The sequence below is a fragment of the Pristis pectinata genome, chromosome 25 (assembly GCF_009764475.1).
Source record: "Pristis pectinata isolate sPriPec2 chromosome 25, sPriPec2.1.pri, whole genome shotgun sequence".
In the NCBI taxonomy this organism is placed as follows: Eukaryota; Metazoa; Chordata; class Chondrichthyes; order Rhinopristiformes; family Pristidae; genus Pristis; species Pristis pectinata.
In genome coordinates, this window is record NC_067429.1 from 9,280,646 (window position 1) to 9,299,933 (window position 19,288).

Here is a 19,288-nt window from a genome sequence, read left to right on the forward strand (position 1 = left end):
AAACTAAATTCAAATTCTTACTTTGAAGATTAGTTACTTCAGAACAGATTGTGAGAGTAAATAATAAATTTTGTGGGAATTTAATGGAATTATAGTGGTAGGTAGATGGTGATGAAGAATATTTATGCTGCCCAATGACACCAGGCCTTGGGAGAGCCCATTACTGTACTATCATTTACTTGCTGACAACAGCTATTGTTTGAGGCTTTGCAAATGGTTTCTTTCCAGGCCTAAAGAAATGTCAGGAGAAGGAACGTGCATTGGCTTCCCAAACTCGCACAAGTTTGGAGATCTGAGTTTGTAAAAACAAACCTTTATTTAAATACTTCAAGGTAGCAGTTTTTACTTCAACTAGGCTTGAGGGAAATCTTACATTTTTTGATATATTTTTAAGTATAACCAAAGTTGCTTTGTTTATTTCTGGAATAATAAAATTTTAATTGCTTGTTGACAGGAGCAAGAATCTGAGCTGGAGGATACAGAGGAGGAAGAAGAGACCACATCTTCTGGGCCAGATTTCAACTACCTTTTGAATATGCCCATGTGGTATCTGACCAAAGAAAAGAAAGATGAACTGCTTAAGCAGAGAGATGTCAAAGTAGGTTTCAATAGGTTTAAAGGAATTGGCACTAAATATTAAGATGAAGTTTTTATACTTGGAAATTGTATTCTGTCTCATCAGTATGCAAACTTTCAGCTACTACTTTTATTGGTTTTAAATATTTATATATATTGTTGTGAAACCATTGATCCTAAATTGGCAGGAAGCATGAATGCATTTCCAGCTATGTTGGGTAAAGATAAGCAAGGAAGTGTTGAGCCTTTTGTATAGGGCCCTTTCGCAAAGTATTGGTATTGGTTTATTATTGTCATTTGTACTGAGGTACAGTGAAAAACTTGTCTTGCATACCGATCGTATAGGTCAATTCATTACACATTGCAGTTACAGTGAGTTAGTACAGAGTCCATTGATGTAGTACAGGTAAAAACAATAACAGTACAGAGTAAAGTGTCACAGCTACAGATAAAGTGCAGTGCAATAAGGTGCAAGGTCACAACAAGGTAGATCATGAGGTCATAGTCCATCTCATTGAATAAAGGAACCATTCAATAGTCTTATCACAGTGGGGTAGAAGCTGTCCTTAAGTCTGGTGGTATGTGCCCTCAGGCTCCTGTATCTTCTACCCGATGGAAGAGGAGAAAAAAGAGAATGACCCAGGTGGGTGGGGTCTTTGATAATGCTGGCTGCTTCACCAAGGCAGCGAGAGGTAAAGACAGAGTCCAAGGAGGGGAGGCTGGTGTCCGTGATGTGCTGGGCTGTGTCCACAACTCTCTGCAGTTTCTTGCGGTCCTGGGCAGAGCAGTTGCCGTACCAAGCTGTGATACATCCAGATAGGTTGCTTTCTATGGTGCATCAGTAAAAGTTGGTGAGAATCAAAGGGGACAAACCAAATTTCTTTAGCCTCCTGACGAAGTAGAGGCACTGGTGAGCTTTCTTGGCCATGGCATCTATGTGATTTGACCAGGACAGGCTGTTGGTGATGTTCGCTCCCAGGAACTTGAAGCTCTCAACCCTCTCGACAGATAGTTTCCACTGAGGAAGCTCTGATCACTGATATTGTATCAGTTTGGGAAGATGGGTGTTAATACTGTTACTTTATCTGAAATTCCAATTTGTTTTCTTTAGGAAAAGGAATTAAAAGATGTGAAAAAGAAAAGCCCTTCAGACTTGTGGAAGGAAGACCTAGCAGCTTTTATTGAGGAGCTTGAGGTAATATAACTTTCTGATTGATTGGCGATGTCTGGTTTACTTTGGTGCCCTGTTTTTGTTTTGAGGCATAGAAATATAGATACTCTACTGACCTTCATCCCACTGTACCAAGTTCATGATCGCAACCTGGCCTGTTCAGCTCTCTACAACCCAAACCTCCAGCCTCTTAGCTGATTTCTTTCACATGCTGTGCCTGAGGGTGATTCTCACTGATAACTGTGATATGTCCCCAACCAAGTGATTGTCCTCTTCTCTTCCTAAGCTTCTACCTTTATGGCATCATTTTAAGAGCCTTCTAGGATTTCCTCTTATTTCTGCAGTAATAGACTCCATAATCAATGTTGCAATATCATTTCTTACATTCCCGTTTTCCATCATGCCTAAAGTTCCTATAGCCTGGAATGTTGAGTGGCCGGTTCTGCCCTTCTTACAACCATGACTCTTTCTTGGCAACAATATCAATATATGATATTCCCATGTGCTCATCAATGCTCTAAGTTCTTATACCTTACCAGTCAGACTCCATGCATTAAAATAGATGTAATTTGGCCTTCCATTCCTCCCATGTGTTTTTCTATTAACTGGACTGACTTAGTTTTCCTTCTATATTCGCCCACTGCCAAACAGCACAGCTACTGTGTGTCCCATTCCTCTGCCAAATTAGTTTAAATCCTCCCCAAGAACACTAGCAAACCTCTAAACAAGGAACTTGGATATATTCTGATTCTAGCTTGTATAGGTCTTACCTTCCCTGGAAACTGTCTCAGCGATCCAGAAATCTAAAGTCATCTCCCCCATACAGTCCCTTTAGTCACACATGCATCTGCCCTATCTTCCTGTTCCCACGTTCACTATTACGTTGTTCTGGAAGTAATCTTAGATGACCTGTTCTTTAATCAGTTACCTAGCTCTCTGAATACAGGTTACATAACCCTCATCCCTTTTTTAACCCATGTTATATGAACCAGTGTGAAGTGAGATCTCTGGTTCTCTAACCTCCCCCCTTCAGAATGTGTACAACTGTTCTGTGACATTCTTGACACTGGAACTAGGGAAACAAAACACCATCCTGGATTCACATTTATGGCCACTGAAGCACCTATTTCCCTCACTATCCAGTCTTCTACCACCATTGTCCTTGGAGTCTTTAGCCTCCTTCCCCGCCCCCCCCCCCCCACCACCACCACCACCACCCCCCCTTGTGCAGCTGAGCCACCCACAGGACCATGATCTTGGCTCTGGCTAGACATCCCTACCATTTTCCATCTAGGAGAAACAATTTTGAAGTGAGATAACTCTGGAGTTTCCCTGACTAACTGCTTGCCTACCTTCCTCTGCCTTGTTACCTATTCCTCCTGACCACCAACCTGACTGGCACCAATGCCACCCTGTTTAAAGAATAGCCATTGTTTAAAAGTTCTCACAGATTCTCCTCACCAAAGTCCCCTCGCTTGCCCAAGCCCACATTCTGAGATAAACCCTGTAACGTCCAACAAGCCAGCACAGAAACTTGTAAGCAAATCAGTTCACATAACATTACTTCTCACTGAAGAGATCTAGGTTTTAACTTTTTAAAACAATCTTTTTACATTCAGCGTGTGGAGATGCAGGAAAAAGAAAATGAGATGGCTCACATTGGTAAGGCTGCTAAAGGAAAAGCTGGTAAGGGTAAAGCAAGAAAGCTGCAATTGGAGGAAACTATGCCATCTCCCCAAGGCAGAAGGATTGTCCCCAGAGTTACTACTGCAATGAAGGCAGAGGCCAGCAAAAAAGTTACCAAGAAAAAAGGAAAGGTGAGCTTATCTGTAGTGCTGTTATTTAAGGCAAACTTTAACTTCTAAAATTACACTTAAGGGATACAAACAAATGAGAGCATAGACATGAACACTGAAATAGTTGTTACTATTATGAATGGGCCCTGGTACTGACAACATTATTCAAACAAACATGAAATTTGTGCATAAGGTTAAATGTTACATGTTTTTCCAGTATTAATTACTGTTTCATTAAGTGTATGTAAAGATTATAGTCGCTGAAGTTGCTGACTTAAAATTCTGACCTTAATTCTATTCTTCCATATGCTTTTATTATGACAGTGTGCTGATGCTACTCTGATCTTTATCCAACTTCTAATGATTTTTATTGGCCTCTAGCACACAAAAAAAATCAGTGAGAACTATAAAGGGAGAACTACATAATATAAAATGTTATGGTCTGAATGGAGTACAATTCTTTTAACCTCCATTTAGGATGTGCTAGTTAAATGTAATACTCATGTATTTCAAAATCAAAATTTTGAAGAGAGAGGAAGCCATATGCTGACTTGCTACTTTCCAGCTGAACCATAGGAGGCACTCACTGCTTGTAATTTGCAAACTGTCTTCTATTTTACTTGTATGTATATTAAATCTTTTGTTTCATCAGTTTTGGTTATATTTGCATGTTGCTGAACAAACCTTGCAGACCAGGGTGGGGAATGATTCAGAATTCTACTTGTCTTAGTTCAATTATTTTATAATACAGCAGTATAAGATTCTTTAGTGACTGTTATTTGTTAAGACTTTGTAAATTTCAGGGTTTTGTTTTAAACTTTTCTTCTCAGGGTGAAACAGATTTGCTTGCTGTTAAGATGGAATTTGATGATAAAGAGGAAAATTCTCCTGAATCTATAAGCCTTGCAGAAAGACTCACCAAAAAAATGAAAGCAGAACCAGGTAGATATGTTATTTGACTAAAATTAATCAAATTTACTTGAACATGATCTGCATTTGTGATACTAGTAGGTGCAGGGATACAGGTTCAATTTTTGTCACTCTGCTGAGTGCTGCATTGCAATTCCTTATTCAGAAATGGAAGGAAGAGTGATTCTATGATTGTGCACAATTATAAAGGAGTTGTACAGCCTTGATGTGTTGCGGTAGAAATAATTGAGTAAAAGGAGACTTTATCTTCTGTCTCCTTTTAATTTTTTAAATTATGTTTAATAAAGTAAAACTTGTTCTATAAATAACTAACCATAAAATGTTTTCTCTTAATTTATTCATTCATGAGTATTTACATCCCTGGCAATAGGAATGTCCCTATTTGCCCCTGAACTAAGGAGGCATTTTTAATTCAACTGCTTTAGAGGCTCTGAAATCACATATAGACTGTACTAGGTAAGGATAGTAGTTTTCCTTCCCTGAGGAACATTAATGAACCAGATGGGTTTTTAATATCAGCCCAGTGATTTTGTGCTTCTTGTTACTGAGGCTAGATTTTATTTAAAATTTCAGATTTACTTAATGGTTTGAATTGAAGCTGTGGTGAAGCCCCAATGCGGTTGATACTAACCACTGTACCTAGCCACTATGCTATCATGAGAACAAATTTTTTGAGGCAACCAATTCATGTTGCATTTTAGTTTGCACATGAATGGTGGCCCTTATTTTGTTGCCCCCTTCCACATTGCTTTATTCTTTATTTAATCTTATTCTTAAACGTTTGAGATGTTCGCCAACTCATTCAGTGACTTCCATGGTGCTTTGCCACAGATTGTGTGTGTGAGGGAAATGTTTCCCCTCTCCAATTAAATTCAAAACATTTTAAGACTTGCACTGATCTACCATCCAGTGCAACTTATTTTGGCTTTAATATACCTTATTATTTCTGTAATGTGCATTATTTTTTGTATCTTTAACGTGCCACCTACATACCTGACATTTGTTTGGATAATACCGTTATTTTTTTTCCTGACATAACGCATCTTTTTTTTCTGCCCATATGAAATAGGATAATAACTATTTCTTGGTGGTTTAGCATCGCTTCAGAAGTATAAACAGGCACTATCTGGTAAAATCACCCATCTGCTCCTGATGTGATTTCTCCTTACTTAGGGCCCAAGACTAAGCTAACAGCACAGAAGCAGACGAAACTTCAGTTTAAACCTCTTGAAAAAATGAAAAGGAACCCTTGGTCTGATTCCGAATCAGAATCAGGCAGTGATTTGGAAATTGTTGATCTTCCTCCCAGAGAAAAACCACAAAGGGCGACAGGTAGAGCTTTTGAATTTGCATTCATGCCAGATATTTCAAATTAATAAGAGGCCAACATTTTAAAGATTTGCATTGATGGTTTGTAAATACTGGCCATGTCTGTATTAAAATGTCAAGGATTGCTTCAATATTTCAGGTAGGGAAAATAGCATGAGGCATGCAGATCGAAAGATCGTAGGTCAATAATGCATTTACTGATGAAGTGACAGATATTAGGAAGAATGAAATTGAGGTTTATTTTTCTCACACATTGCTATTCAGTGATCATTGCAATAAAATGCATCGACTAGAACAGAATGGAATAGATATCTTGTGACATTGGCTATCAAATAAAGCAACCAAAGTGCTTGCTGATTAAATTTGTGTGTAAATATGGCCACTGTGGAGGGTAGCTGACATCCCTGGAACCACACTTTTTTAGTCTGTTAATTCCTTCAGGGGAGATGAAAATTGACCAAAAGGTGTCTATTGTAAATCTTTCAAATGGTGATCAGCTTGCTGTGTATCTCTAGCACTTTTTCAAATGTTTTCATTATTGGTTAATTTTTGCCTAAGTTGCTTGACACAGATAATGAGCACTTGCTTGGTTTAAAAGATATTTCATTCTTCAGCAGTCATATTTAAGATAAACTCTGTGTATTTTAGATGATCTCTGTAAATGTCTTCTCATTTTTTAAGGTGGAAAAAATCATTCTCAATAAAAGACATTTGAAGAATCATGGTACAGAGTTAACTATTATGATTTTTTGTGCAATTTTTAATTGGCATTTGTGCAAAATTAATTCTTCCAAATTATTAAACAACAAATTTGCAGGTATAGGTGTATAGCAGGTATAGGCAACTGGGAACAAATGAGGTACTTGAAGAGTATAGAAAACGTAAGAAGATACTAAAGAAGGAAATCAGGAAGGCAAAAAGAAGACATGAGGTTGCTTTGGCAGCTAATGTAAACCCGAAGGGTTTCTACAAGTATATTAAGAGTAAAAGGATAGTAAGGGACAAAATTGGTCCCCTAGAAGATCGGAGTGGTCGGCTATGTGTGGAGCCTCAAGAGATGGGGGAGATCTTAAACAGTTCTTTTACATCAGTATTTACTCAGGGAAACTGGCATAGTGTATATGGAAGGAAGGGAAACAAGCAGTGGTGTCATGGAACATATAGAGATTAAAGAGGAGGGGGTGCTTGCTCCCTTACAGCGAATAAAGGTAGATAAATCCCCCGGGCCTGTCAAGGTATTTCCTCGGACCTTGAGAGAGACTAGTGTAGAAATTGCACGGGCCCTGGCAGATATATTTAAAATGTCCTTAGCCATGGGTGAGGTGCCGGAGGATTGGAGGGTAGCTCATGTTGTTCCATTGTTTAAAAAAGGCTCTAAAAGTAAACCAGCTAATTTACAGGCCGGTGAGCCTGACATCAGTAGTGGGTAAATTATTGGAAGGTGTTCTGAGAGATTGGATATACGAGTATTTGGACAGCCAAGGGCTGATTAAGGATAGTCAGCATGGCTTTGTGTGTGGTAGATTGTGTTTAATGAATCTTGTAGAGTTTTTCCAAGGAGGTTACCAAGAAAGTAGATGAAGGAAAGGCTGTGGATGTTATCTACATGAACTTTAGTAAGGCCTTTGACAAGGTCCCACATGGGAGGTTAGTCCAGAAGGTTCAGACACTAGGTATCCATTGGAAAGGTTGTAAACTGGATTCAAAATTGGTTGTGTGGGAGAAGACAGAGAGTGGTAGTGGATGATTGTTTCTCAGACTGGAGGCCTGTGACTAGTGGTGTGCCTCAGGGATCTGTGCTGGGACCATTGTTTGTTGTCTATATCAATGATCTAGATGATAATGTGGTAAATTGGATCAGCAAGTTTGCTGATGACACTAAGATTGGAGGCATTGTGGACAGCAAGGAAGGCTTTCAAAGCTTGCAGAGGGATCTGAACCAACTGGAAAAATGGGCCAGAAAATGGCAGATGGAATTTAATGCAGACAAGTGTGAGGTGTTGCATTTTGGAAGGACAAATCAAGGTAGGACATACACAGTAAATGGTAGGGCACTGAGGAATGTGGAGGAACAAAGGGATCTGGGAGTTCAGATACATAATTCCCTTAAAGTGGCGTCACAGGTAGACAGGGTCGTAAAGAAGGCTTTTGGCATCCTGGCATTCATAAATCAAAATATTGAGTATAGGAGTTGGGATGTTATGGTGAGGTTGTATAAGACATTGGTGAGGCCAAATTTGGAGTATTGTGCAGTTCTGGTCACCTAACTATAGGAAGGATATCAGTAAGATTGAAAGAGTGCAGAGAAGATTTACTAGAATGTTGCCGGGTTTTCAGGAGTTGAGTTACAGGGAAAGATTGAACAGGTTAGGACTTTATTCCTTGGAGCATAGAAGAATGAGGGGAGATTTGATAGAGGTTTACAAAATTATGAGGGGTATAGACAGAGTAAATGCAAGTAAGCTCTTTCCACCTAGATTAGGAGGGATAATTACGAGAGGACATGGCTTTAGGGTGAATGGGGAAAGGTTTAGGGGGAAGATTAGGGGGAACTTCTTCACTCAGAGTGGTGGGAGTGTGGAACGGGCTGCCATCTGATGTGGTAAATGCGGGCTCACTCTTAAGTTTTAAGAATAAATTGGATAGATCCATGGACGGGAGAGGTCTGGAGGGTTATGGACTGGGTGCAGGTAAATGGGACCAGCGGAATAAAGTTTTGGCACAGACTAGAAGGGCTGAATGGCCTTTTTTCTGTGCTGTAGTGGTCTATGGTTCTAACAAAATTATATTTTTATGCACAATGAAGGAAAGCTGCTGACAAGTGTCATCGAGGGCCTTTAATTCCTTATTATCTCTTATAGTCTGTTATAATCTTTCCAGGTAAAAGATAATTGACAATTCTAGATCAGAAATATAAGTTGTACCTAAAAGGCATTGCGTGCTTTTCTTACTGAAATCATGCTTATTACACACTCCAGTTCGTTCCTTTCCAGGGACTTCAAAATAGTAGATTGATATAGAATATTCCATAGTTTTGAAGTATGTCCTACCTTGATTTGTCCTTCCAAAATGCAACACCTCACACTTGTCTGCATTAAATTCCATCTGCCATTTTCTGGCCCATTTTTCCAGTTCCAAATTTGAACTTCAAAGCTTGCATCACAGCAGAGTATCTTTGATTCTTCCTACATTTGTGATATTTTTGCCAACGTTATGTTTAAATCTGTTCTAATTGAGAAAATAGGGGTAATTTTCTTTTATCTTCCTTTTCCATATTATAACAGCATCGAAAGCCAAATATGTGCTTTCGTCATCTGAAGAAGATGAAGATGATGATAATGATGGAATGTGTGCTGAGAGCGATGATGAATTTCATATTTCTGACAGTGGCTCAGAGTTTTCAGCTCCAAAGGCAAATCGTCCCCTAAGTAGGTGTAAATTAATTTCAGAAATTTCAATTTTAACAAATTGATGGATTTGATACCTTGGGACTATAAATCCTTTTTATTATTTTGTGGTAATTATAATCTCTGTTGCATACAGGAAAGTTCAGTCAAAAGCTTCCGTGAAAACCGTTCCCGTGCAAATGAAGTTTTGCAATCTACAAAGTCATCTTCCAAAGCATGTAGGTATATTTCACTCTAAGCATTTATCATTTTGATAAAAGATTTGAAGCATTATAAATGCCTCAGTGATTATATTTCCAAGTGAGTAAAAGAATTGTAGATAATATAGGATTTTGGATTTGATATTAAAACTAAACTATGTACCTTAGGCTTAATATTGCCCATTGAATTGCAAAATAGTATGAATTGTTTACCTAAGAATGTGAGATATTGTAGTAAGAGAAAGCCATTCAACTTTTTATGCTTGCTCTGCTGTTCAATATCATAGCTGATCTTTTACACCAGTGCCACTTCCCTTGATTTCTTCTAAATCTAAAATTCTGTTGATCTTTTCCTTGCGTATTCACAGCCAGTGAGGATATAGAGTCCTCTTGGGTAGTGAATTCCAAAGATTCGCCAAGTTCTGGGTGAAGAAATTGCTTCTCATCTTGTTCCTGGATTGCTGACTCCTGTTTTCCTGGTTGTTAAGCAATAAATCGTGTTGAAAACTAAATTTCTTGATAAATTGGGGTCTGTTATGATTCCCCTGTGATAAAATAGCAATGAAATTTGGTACATGATCAATACTGACAAAACCAGTGGAGTAAAAACATAATAATGAAACTAAAAGTGATAAAGGGTGGGAAGAATATAACTGCAAAAATGTTGGCTTAATGTTGAAGTTATTGCACTTCTAGAATGTCTGCATTTCAACAAAAGCAAGTTCAAATGTTGCAACGCAGGATGCTAGTAATGTTCAACAAGTAAAGCAGTATCTGTGGAGAAAGAAACAAAGTTAACCTGAAGTGTTAGCAGCTGTAATGTACATGTGTTGTATCTGAAGTATTGTTGATTTCTCATTACATTGTAGTTGTAAACTCTTAATATGCATATCAATACCATGTACTTGTTTTTGTTGCTACTGATGTTTTACAGATATTGAACTTAAAGCATTGCATTGCACTGCATATTGATAAATAATTGGCCCCTTGATTCTTTGCATTGGCAATCCTTAGTCAGGCTCACCATGGCCTAATCACTTCACCCTGCCCCCAGGCACAAACGTACTGACTTGATAACGAGCACTAGGAGTTTTACAGAAAAGTAGAGCCAGAAATTTAAAAGTTTATAATGAAGCAATGTTATCTTCAAACTGTGATTTAGATGTAATGGAGTATATTGATTTGGTATGATAATCTTTGATTTGTATTTTCTAAAATATGCATTGTACTCCTAAAACATCCAGTGCTGTCCACTTATCTTGTTAAATATGATTGCAAAGATCAGTTCTCCACATCATAATCTGGTATGATGTGACACTGTCGAATTATTAATATAATTTTAAACCTGTAAATGCTCAAAAATTGATCCACTGAGGCATTAGAAAGAAAGATTTTTTAAACATTCTTCTTGTTTTGAGGAAAGTATTTGGTCTTTCTATTTATATGATACATGTATTTTTTAAGATTCAGGACCTTTCTATTAAAGTAAATGTAAAGTATTACTGGTAATTTTTTTAAAACTTATTAAACACAAAATCTTTTTGTCACAGCTGGAGAAAACATACTTGATGATTCGCTATCCTCTGATTCTGTTGATGAACCTGCTGCAGTGATACTTCCTCAGCAGAATAGTGTAGCAGACGAAAATGAAGAGGAAGATGAACCTGAAGCTTGCTTGATCACTAACCAGCAATCCAGAAACCAGCAGCCAAACCTCATGAAGACAAAGCAGCACCAAAAAAACGTGCCTCTTGGCAAAAAGCCCACCACCACTTCTAAAAAAGGTAAGTGAATCTAAACCAGTAAAGATATGGTATAACTTATAACTGCATAGTCATTCTTGTACATTGATGCTTTCTGGCAGTAGGTGCGCAAGTAATGACTCCATTCCCCATGCTATGCTTGTTTCCTGTTGAGAGAAGTTAGTCCAATTCATTCCAAAACACACTTGTCACCTGGCAATCTTTTCAATTAAGTTTCATTGGTCCTTGTTCTGCAGTGGTTGAACAAGTCTAAGTAGAACTGGTAAATTTACTTTGATTTATTTACTTCTGTTTTGTTTCTTGGGGCTCCACCTACCAATAACCTTCCCTATGGTACAGACTACAACCTCCCACCCATCCCACCATCCCATACACAACTTTCACCTATCTCATGGCCTGATGGCAGGGCTTTGGCTCAGCAGCCTACCAGAGTGCCAGTTGTAGACACCATGACAGAGACTGGCAGCGAGCTCTTGTCTCAATCAGTTCCCTGGCTCTTCTCCCATAGACCTGAACTTAACCTGTTTTCTTTTACAACAGTTGAACTGGCACATCACACAAAGAAAACAACTTACCCAACTTAGTTGCCAGTTGCATCCATTGCCTTAGAATTCACTTGCTATTGAGTTTATAAGTGACAGGCCCATGATCACTACGTCTCATTTACGTACAGGTGGTAGTGAATTTCTTGGGCTTTAATTTCCCTTGTCCCTACTACTGGAGAGGAAGAAAAGCTGAGAAAGCTTTCCTTTTGATCACTTGCAGACATTGCTTATCTGAATAACTCAGTCAGGGAAATGGGACTTGCCCTAATTTGCATTCTCACTTCCTGTACAATTTAAATTGTATTTGCTGTATTGTCACAGTATAGTAATAGAGCAACCTTACGCTCATAATTTGTTCTAAACAAAATGTAATTATTTTCAGATGAGAAACAGCCTTCCATCTTTGATGCTCTTGCCAAAAAAAAGGCTGTTCCAAAATCTTCTAAGTTGCCTGCTAAAACAAAAATCAACATATCATCTGATGAAGACAGTGTTCCAAAGAAAGTGGCGACTGCTAAGGCTAAAATACCCAAAAGGAAGAAGGTCGTTGACTCAGATTCGGAAGATGAATTGGAACCATACCTGTAAAAGCCACTGCCAACAAAGTGAGTGTTGATGCATCAGCCAACTGCTCTGCTACCATCATTTAAAATTTTAGTTCTGGATCATCGCTTTTGATTATTACATCTCTTTTACAATTTAAATTTCTTTAAGTTAACAAAATGGAACTATTCCATTACAGGCTCATGGATAACAATGAGGTTCCTATCAATTAAACTAGTAGTTGCAAGCAGGGTGTAATCCCTGTTAATCTGTAAAGTGAGCGTGATTTTAAGGAACCGGGAGGTCAAATGTAAGTGGAAAGTATACAATAAATGGCAGAACCCTTAAGGAGCATTGATGAACAAAGGGATCTTGGGGTGCAAATTCATAGCTCCCTTAACATGGCAGCAGAAGTAGATAGTGTGGTAAAGAAGGCATATGTTATGCTTGCCTTTTATCATTTGGGATATTGAGTATAAAAGATGATGTTGCAGCTGCATTAAAAATTTTAGTTAGGCCACATTTGGGGTATTGTGTGCAGTTGTGGTTGTCGCATCACAGGAAGATTTTGGAGGCTTTGGAGACGGTGCAGAAGATGTTCACCAAGATGTTGTCTGGTTTAGAGAGTATGAGCTACAGGGAGAGATTGGACAAAACTTGGATTGTTTTCTATGAAGTGATGAGAGGCTAAGGGGCGACCTGATAGAAGTTTATAAATACTCAGAGGCAAAGGACGGAGTATGTAGTCAGAGTCTTTTTCCCAGGGAGGAAATGTCAAATACTAAAGAGCATAGTTTTAAGGTAAGAGGGGGAAAGTTTAATGGAGATTTAAGAGGCAAGTTTTTTTTACAGAGTTGTAGATGTCTGGAATGTGCTGCCAGGGGAAGTGGTGGAAACAGATATGATAGCAATGTTTAAGAAGCATTTAAACAGACACACGAACAGGCAGGGAATTGTGGAATATTGACCACATGCAGGCTGATGTGCAGTTTAAATTGGCATCATGGTCACACAGACATTATAGGCCTGTCCTTTGCTGCACTGTTCAATCAAATCTGAGGGGTGACCTGTTGAGCTAATACAAAATTGTGAGGGGACATAGATAGGATAATGAAAAACTTTCCTCAGCAGGCATAAATTTAGTTAGGTATGGAAGATTTAGAGGGATTTGAGAAAGATTTTTTCACCCAGACTATGCTTGAAACCTGAAGCTGGCTTACTGCCAGCTTCTCTGACACTTGGGAGTGGGCAACAAATGCATGTCTGACTGTGTAACTCGTCCATCCCATGAATGACTCAAATTCAAAGGTGGATCTTGGCCATTTTGGCTTCAGCTCATGCAAGCACTTACAATGTTGGAATTTAGGAAACACAGCAGCTAATTTGCTCCCAGCATGTTCCCACAAACAGCAATATGATGATAGCAATCAATTTCTAAGATGTTAATTTAGAAGTAAGTCTTGGGCAGTACGTATGAGTTAATGTTCTTGGCTATTGGAAAAAGTGAGTTAGGATCTTATTATGTCCAACTGAGGGCTTCTGAAGCTATGGTTTAAAGTAGCAACTGAAATGCAACAGCTATGACTGTGCAGCACTCTCTGAGGACTCAATTTTGTTTCCTACATTGAGCATAAGTAAAAATGATGAAGAAACTGCCTGGTGCAATAGATTCAGTCTGTCCCTTCTTCATTTTGGCCAAGTTCAAGTGCAACAAGGATGTGAAATTCTTTGCTTTTTGTTGCTTTTAAAAGCTTTAAATTAGTTAAAAACATTTGGTCTGCTCAAGTGGATTGTAATCTTTACCTTCTTTCTGGTTAAGTTTACAAAGCACAAATCTAATTAGATAATGGGGTTGGGGGCATTAATTTGGAGAAGGAGAGAGTGAGGGCATTTGTATAATGGCCTGGTCAATTTGAGGCCTGCAGCATTGACATGTCACCAGATAATTAAGGGGGAAAAACTCTTCATTGCCTGTAGTTTTGCTTCATGCTGGTACCATTTTGTTCTTTTTGCCTGGTCAGTATTGTCCATTAGAAATTACTGGGCCAACAATTGGTATGGCTATGGTGACATCATTTTAACCATCTGCAGTAATTTTAATATAAAATTTGTGCTCCAACCAATTCAGTTAAGTCTACTTGGTATATATTACTTAACAAATGTTACCATTCAGCATAAAAATTTGCATCTTTGAAATTCTTGTGTTAATTTATTTGGCTACAAACACATCTTACTGCACGATGAGATTTTGTCCACCATTTAAAAGCCATATTCTAATTTATCAAAGAGTTGGGATAGCTGAGTTACATTTTAGCAGATAGCCAACAAGCTAAAAAGATGAAATAATACAAAAACAGAAACAGCTTTTTATATTTTCATCAAATTCACAAAATGTAAAAGGTCATTTACATACCCTTTGATGTAAATACTGAGATTATTTGCTCAACCAGTGTCCTGATTATTTCTTAAGAAAATTAATTCTATTGCAAGCATGGTTTGACATTAGTCCTCTGCTTTGGACTGGGTTAGCTGATCTCTAATGGAAGAGTAGCAAGATACTGTAGTTAACTTCAATGCTCCAGATTAAAAAAAAAAGCAAAATTACCCACTCATAATAATCTATCTAGCAACACCTGAAGGAAATGTATTGGTTTATAATTGTCAATGTATCGAGATACAGTGAAAAGCTTTGTTTGTGTGCCATCCAGACAGATCATTTTGTGCATAAGGTAGTAAAAAGGAAAACAGAATGCAGAATATAGCGTTACTGTTACAGAGAAAGTGTAGTGCAGATAAACAAATAAAGTGCAAGGGCCACAGCAAATTAGATTGGAAGATCCAGAGCTCATCTTTTAGCATGTGAGAGTATGAATGTGGACGTTGCTAGAAACCTGAAGAACAGCAAAATTGTGCAGTCACTCCAATTTACTGTGGTGTCAATCATAAATTAATAATGGCCATTTCATTGCAGCATTAGGCAATGAGTGCTTATGGATATACCACTTCTTACCTGATTAATTAATTTTTTATTTTTGCATGCTTAATCACTAATTTTTTAAATCTCTATTCCACTTCAGAAATCCAAGATGCTGGATGATGACAGTTTCCATATTGATAGTGCTGAAGACTCCAACTTCACTGCTGATTTGAATATAGCACCCAGACTTAAACAAGTCGTGCAAAAAAGCCTGTCCGATATCAAGAGGACGATGATGATGATGATGATGATATGTTTAAAATATCTAGGCCCATTTAGCACTGCACTGCCAATCTTGGTTCCAAACTTAGAATTAAGTCTGAGATTTTTATGGTTTGCAAACGGAGCAGTACTTCAGTCACCAGTATCTTCCTGGGGTTGAGTTGGGGTAGGGTAGATAAGGCAAAATTCTTGCTCCTTATCACTGCTGAGGGGAAAAGGCCCACGTTGTAAAGTTTGGATTTTAATAAACTCCTCCACTGTATTAAAACAAAAATGACCAATTGGGTTGTAAATAGCCATGAAATCATATTGGCATGAGTTGAAGGGGATAATGATTGTTGAAAGGATATTGGCTAATTTTAATTTTGTGTGTTGTAAATATTGCTGATTACTTATCTCTAAGCTAGTCCTCTTGCATCTTATTAAAACGTTCCTTAAATGTTGTAAAAATGTTGCTCATTCTTTCATTAGAATTGTACTTTTAGCACAAAATAAACATTTGTTTTACTTGGTTCTGTTAATCTGAAATACTGCATGTGGGGATCAATTGGAAATAAAGGAATATTAAAGGATATGGAACCAGGATAGGTAGCTTATTGATGTATTTGATCAGCTGCATCTAACTGAACGATGGAAAGGATCTTGGGAATGAACTGGCCATGTCTATTCCCATGATTTTCCTCACTTGAATTGTCACAACGTGAAGACAACAGTTTTAATATTGCTTTGGCTATTCTGGACACAAGGAGCTGTGCATGTGCAGGTTTTGTTTTTGGTCCCTGCAGGTTTTGCATCAAGCCTTGCTGGAAAAGATGAATGAAAACACCAGTAAGTGTAGAATTATGTATTGACTAGATCCAAGTGCAGAATTAAGTAATGATCTCAGTCAAGGTAAGAGCATGTGATGCTGTTTCTTTAAGTTTTAACTGCTTTCCATCTTTCACGTTTGCTGATGCTATACACCTTTTTCTCAACTACTAAGTGGTACAGATTGTTTAAGCTGCTGTCAAATCTCCAAACTCACTTCATGTTTGAACATACACATTACTGTGCTCCAAGAAGTTATACACATGGAAACAGGCCCTTTGGCCCAATGTGTCTACACCAACCAAGATTTCCATCTAAGCTAGTCCCGTTTGACCCATATTTCTCCAAACCTTTCTTATCCAAGTGCCTTTTAAATGTTAATATACCTGCCTCAACCACTTCCTCTGGCAGCTCATTCCATATACAGACCACCCTCTGGGTGAAAAAGTTGCCCATCAGGTTCCTATTAAATCTCTCCCCTTTCACCTTAAACCTGTGCCCTCTAGTTCTTGATTCCCCAACCCTGAGGGGACTAAACTGCATCCACCCTATCTATGCCCTTCATGATTTTAAATACTTCATTCTCCTATGCTCTAATGAATAAAGTCCCAGCCTGCTCAACCTTTCTCCATAACTAAGTCCCTTGTGTCTTGGCAACATCCTCTTAAATCTCCTCTGCACACTTTCCAGTTTATTGGCATCCTTCCTATAGCAGGGTGACCTAAAGTGAACACGATATTCCAAATGCAGCCTTATCAATGCCTTGTACACAGCTCAACACCTGTGGCAGGACTTGTACAATATAACTTCCTAGAAGGCAAGGTCAGGTAGCATAATTGGCAACGACCCATCATTCCTTGATCGAGCTCAATACCTTTTATGCAGACTTTGATGGGAGAAACTATGACACATCCACATGAGCCCCCACATCTCTGGATGACCCTGTAATTTAAGTCTCTGAGGCTGACGTCTAGGCATCCTTCAAGAGGGTGAATCCACAAAAGGTCTGGTCCAGATGGAGTGCCTGACTGAGTACTAAAGATCTGTGCGGACCAACTTTCTTTCTTAACCAAAATAACCTTTATTCATAATAAAGACAAACTTTTTTTTATTCCAAAATAAACTTTATTCATCATAAAAAACAAACTATATACAACAATAAAACAGTGCAAACCATTACATTCATGTACAGATCAATCATTGGTGTTACCTTTTTATATATAAAGCACAGCGCCGATGCCACTCATGTGGCTCCCTGGGATGCTACCCCAATCCCGTATTTACAATATTTTAGGGGCTTTCTCACCTGACCCTGACCCTCCCTCTCCAGTGGCAGAAGAACCCTAAACTGTTGTCCTTCCCCACCGAGCCCTTGCGTTGGCTGCATCCAGCTTCAGTGCATCCATCAGCACGTACCCCTGCAGCCTGGAATGTGCCAGTCGGCAGCATTCCCCTATGGACATCTCGCAGTGCTGGGAGACCAAGTTTCGGGCAGACCAAAGGGCATCTTTCACAGAGTTGATGACCTTCCAGCAGCAGTTGATGTCCGTCTGTGTGTGTGTCCCCGGGAACAGCCCGTAGATCAGAGAATCCTCTGTTACACAGCTGCTGGGGATGAAATGTGACAAGGATCCTTGCATCTTTCGCCACACCCTCCTCACAAACCCACAGCCCGCAAAGAGGTGGCAACCGTCTCATCCCCAGCGCATTCCTCCCGAGGGCAGTGCACACTGGGGCTGATGTTTCAACCACGCAGGAAGGATCTGACTGGGAGGGTCCCTCTCACCGCCAGCCAAGTGACATCTTGGTGCTTGTCGGTGAGTTCTGGCGATGAGGCATTCTGCCAGGTGGTCTGGACAGTCTGCTCAGGGAACCACTCCACAGTATCCATCAAGTCCTTCTGCAGTGTCTGCAGGATGTTCCGTGCTGACCACTGCCTGATGGACTTGTCAAAGACAAACTATATACAATAATAAAACAGTGCAAGCCTTTACATTCTTGTACAGATCAATCCTGCTTCAGAAAGGCATCTAATGTACTGGTGCCCAAGAAGATTGTGGTGGTGGTGACTGGCCTCAATGACTACCACCCAGTAGCGCTTACATCAACCGCAATGGAGTGCTTTGAGAGGTTGGTTATGGTGCAAATCAACTGGATCCGCTTCAATTTGCCTACTGCCACAACAGGTCAACAGCAGATGCGACTTCTCTGGTTCTTCACTCCACTCTGGACAACAGGAACTCATACATCGGGCTGCTGTTCAGCAACTACAGCTTGGCATTCAACACAATCATCCCATTCAAACTTAAAGACCTGGGCCTCTGTATCTCCCTCTGCAACTGGATACTTGACTTCCTCATTGGCAGACCTCAATCAGCGAGGATTGGTAACAATGTCTCATTGATCATCAGCACAGGTGTACCTCAAGGCTGCCTGCTTAGCCCCCTGCTTGATTCTCTATACACACGATTGTGTGGCTAAGCTCAGCTCCAATGCCATTTTCAAATTTGCCGACGACACTACTGTTGTTCAATGAATCACATGTGGAGATAAGTCAGCTTACTGGAGTGAGATGGGACAACTGGTTGAGTGGTGCCACAACGACAACCTTGCTCTATGTCAGCAAAACTAAAGAGCTGATTTTTGACTTCAGGAAGGGGGCAGGAGGGCAAACATGCACCAGTCCACATTGGGGGAGCGGCAGTGGAGAAATTCAGCAGCTTTAAATTCCTGGGCATTGACATCGGATGACCTGTACTGGGCCCAGCACATAGATGCAATCATAAGGAAAGCACGCCAGCATCTTTACTTTCTTAGGAGGTTAAGGAGGTTTGGCTTGTCACCGAACACTCTTAAACTTCTACATATGTACTGTTGTAAGTATCCTGACTGGTTGCACCACAGTCTGATACAGCAATTTGAATGTGCAGGAACATAAGAAGCTGCAGAGAGTAGTGGACTCTGCCCAGTACATCGTGGGCACATACCTCCCCACCATCAGTGGTATCAAGAAGGCAACATG

The 19,288-nt window shown here is 39.4% G+C and overlaps 2 protein-coding genes across 2 annotated transcripts in view; both read left to right on the plus strand.

Moving 5' to 3' along the window:
• The window catches only part of top2a (DNA topoisomerase II alpha), a 34,703-nt gene extending 25,429 nt beyond the window's left edge, over window positions 1-9,274 (plus strand). Inside the window, exons 26-31 of the mRNA XM_052038377.1 lie at window positions 455-598; window positions 1,688-1,771; window positions 3,367-3,564; window positions 4,374-4,485; window positions 5,647-5,805; window positions 9,087-9,274. Coding sequence (XP_051894337.1) covers window positions 455-598; window positions 1,688-1,771; window positions 3,367-3,564; window positions 4,374-4,485; window positions 5,647-5,805; window positions 9,087-9,274 — 885 coding nt within the window. The remainder of the gene's footprint in view (window positions 1-454; window positions 599-1,687; window positions 1,772-3,366; window positions 3,565-4,373; window positions 4,486-5,646; window positions 5,806-9,086) is intronic.
• Window positions 9,274-17,417, plus strand: LOC127582813 (transcriptional regulator ATRX homolog). The gene is made up of 4 exons (XM_052038379.1): window positions 9,274-9,427; window positions 10,960-11,193; window positions 12,100-12,322; window positions 15,338-17,417. Exons 1-3 carry the CDS (start codon window positions 9,274-9,276, stop codon window positions 12,303-12,305), a joined length of 594 nt encoding a protein of 197 aa, XP_051894339.1. The 3' UTR covers window positions 12,306-12,322; window positions 15,338-17,417.
• Window positions 17,418-19,288: the final 1,871 nt, after the last annotated feature.

Coding starts and splice junctions, on each gene's coding strand:
- LOC127582813 (XM_052038379.1), top strand. CDS start 9,274: ATGGATTTGATACCTTGGGACTATAAATCCTTTTTATTATTTTGTGGT. Junction 9,428..10,959: donor AAAGTCATCTTCCAAAGCAT/GTAGGTATATTT, acceptor TTTTTGTCACAG/CTGGAGAAAACATACTTGAT. Junction 11,194..12,099: donor CACCACCACTTCTAAAAAAG/GTAAGTGAATCT, acceptor AATTATTTTCAG/ATGAGAAACAGCCTTCCATC.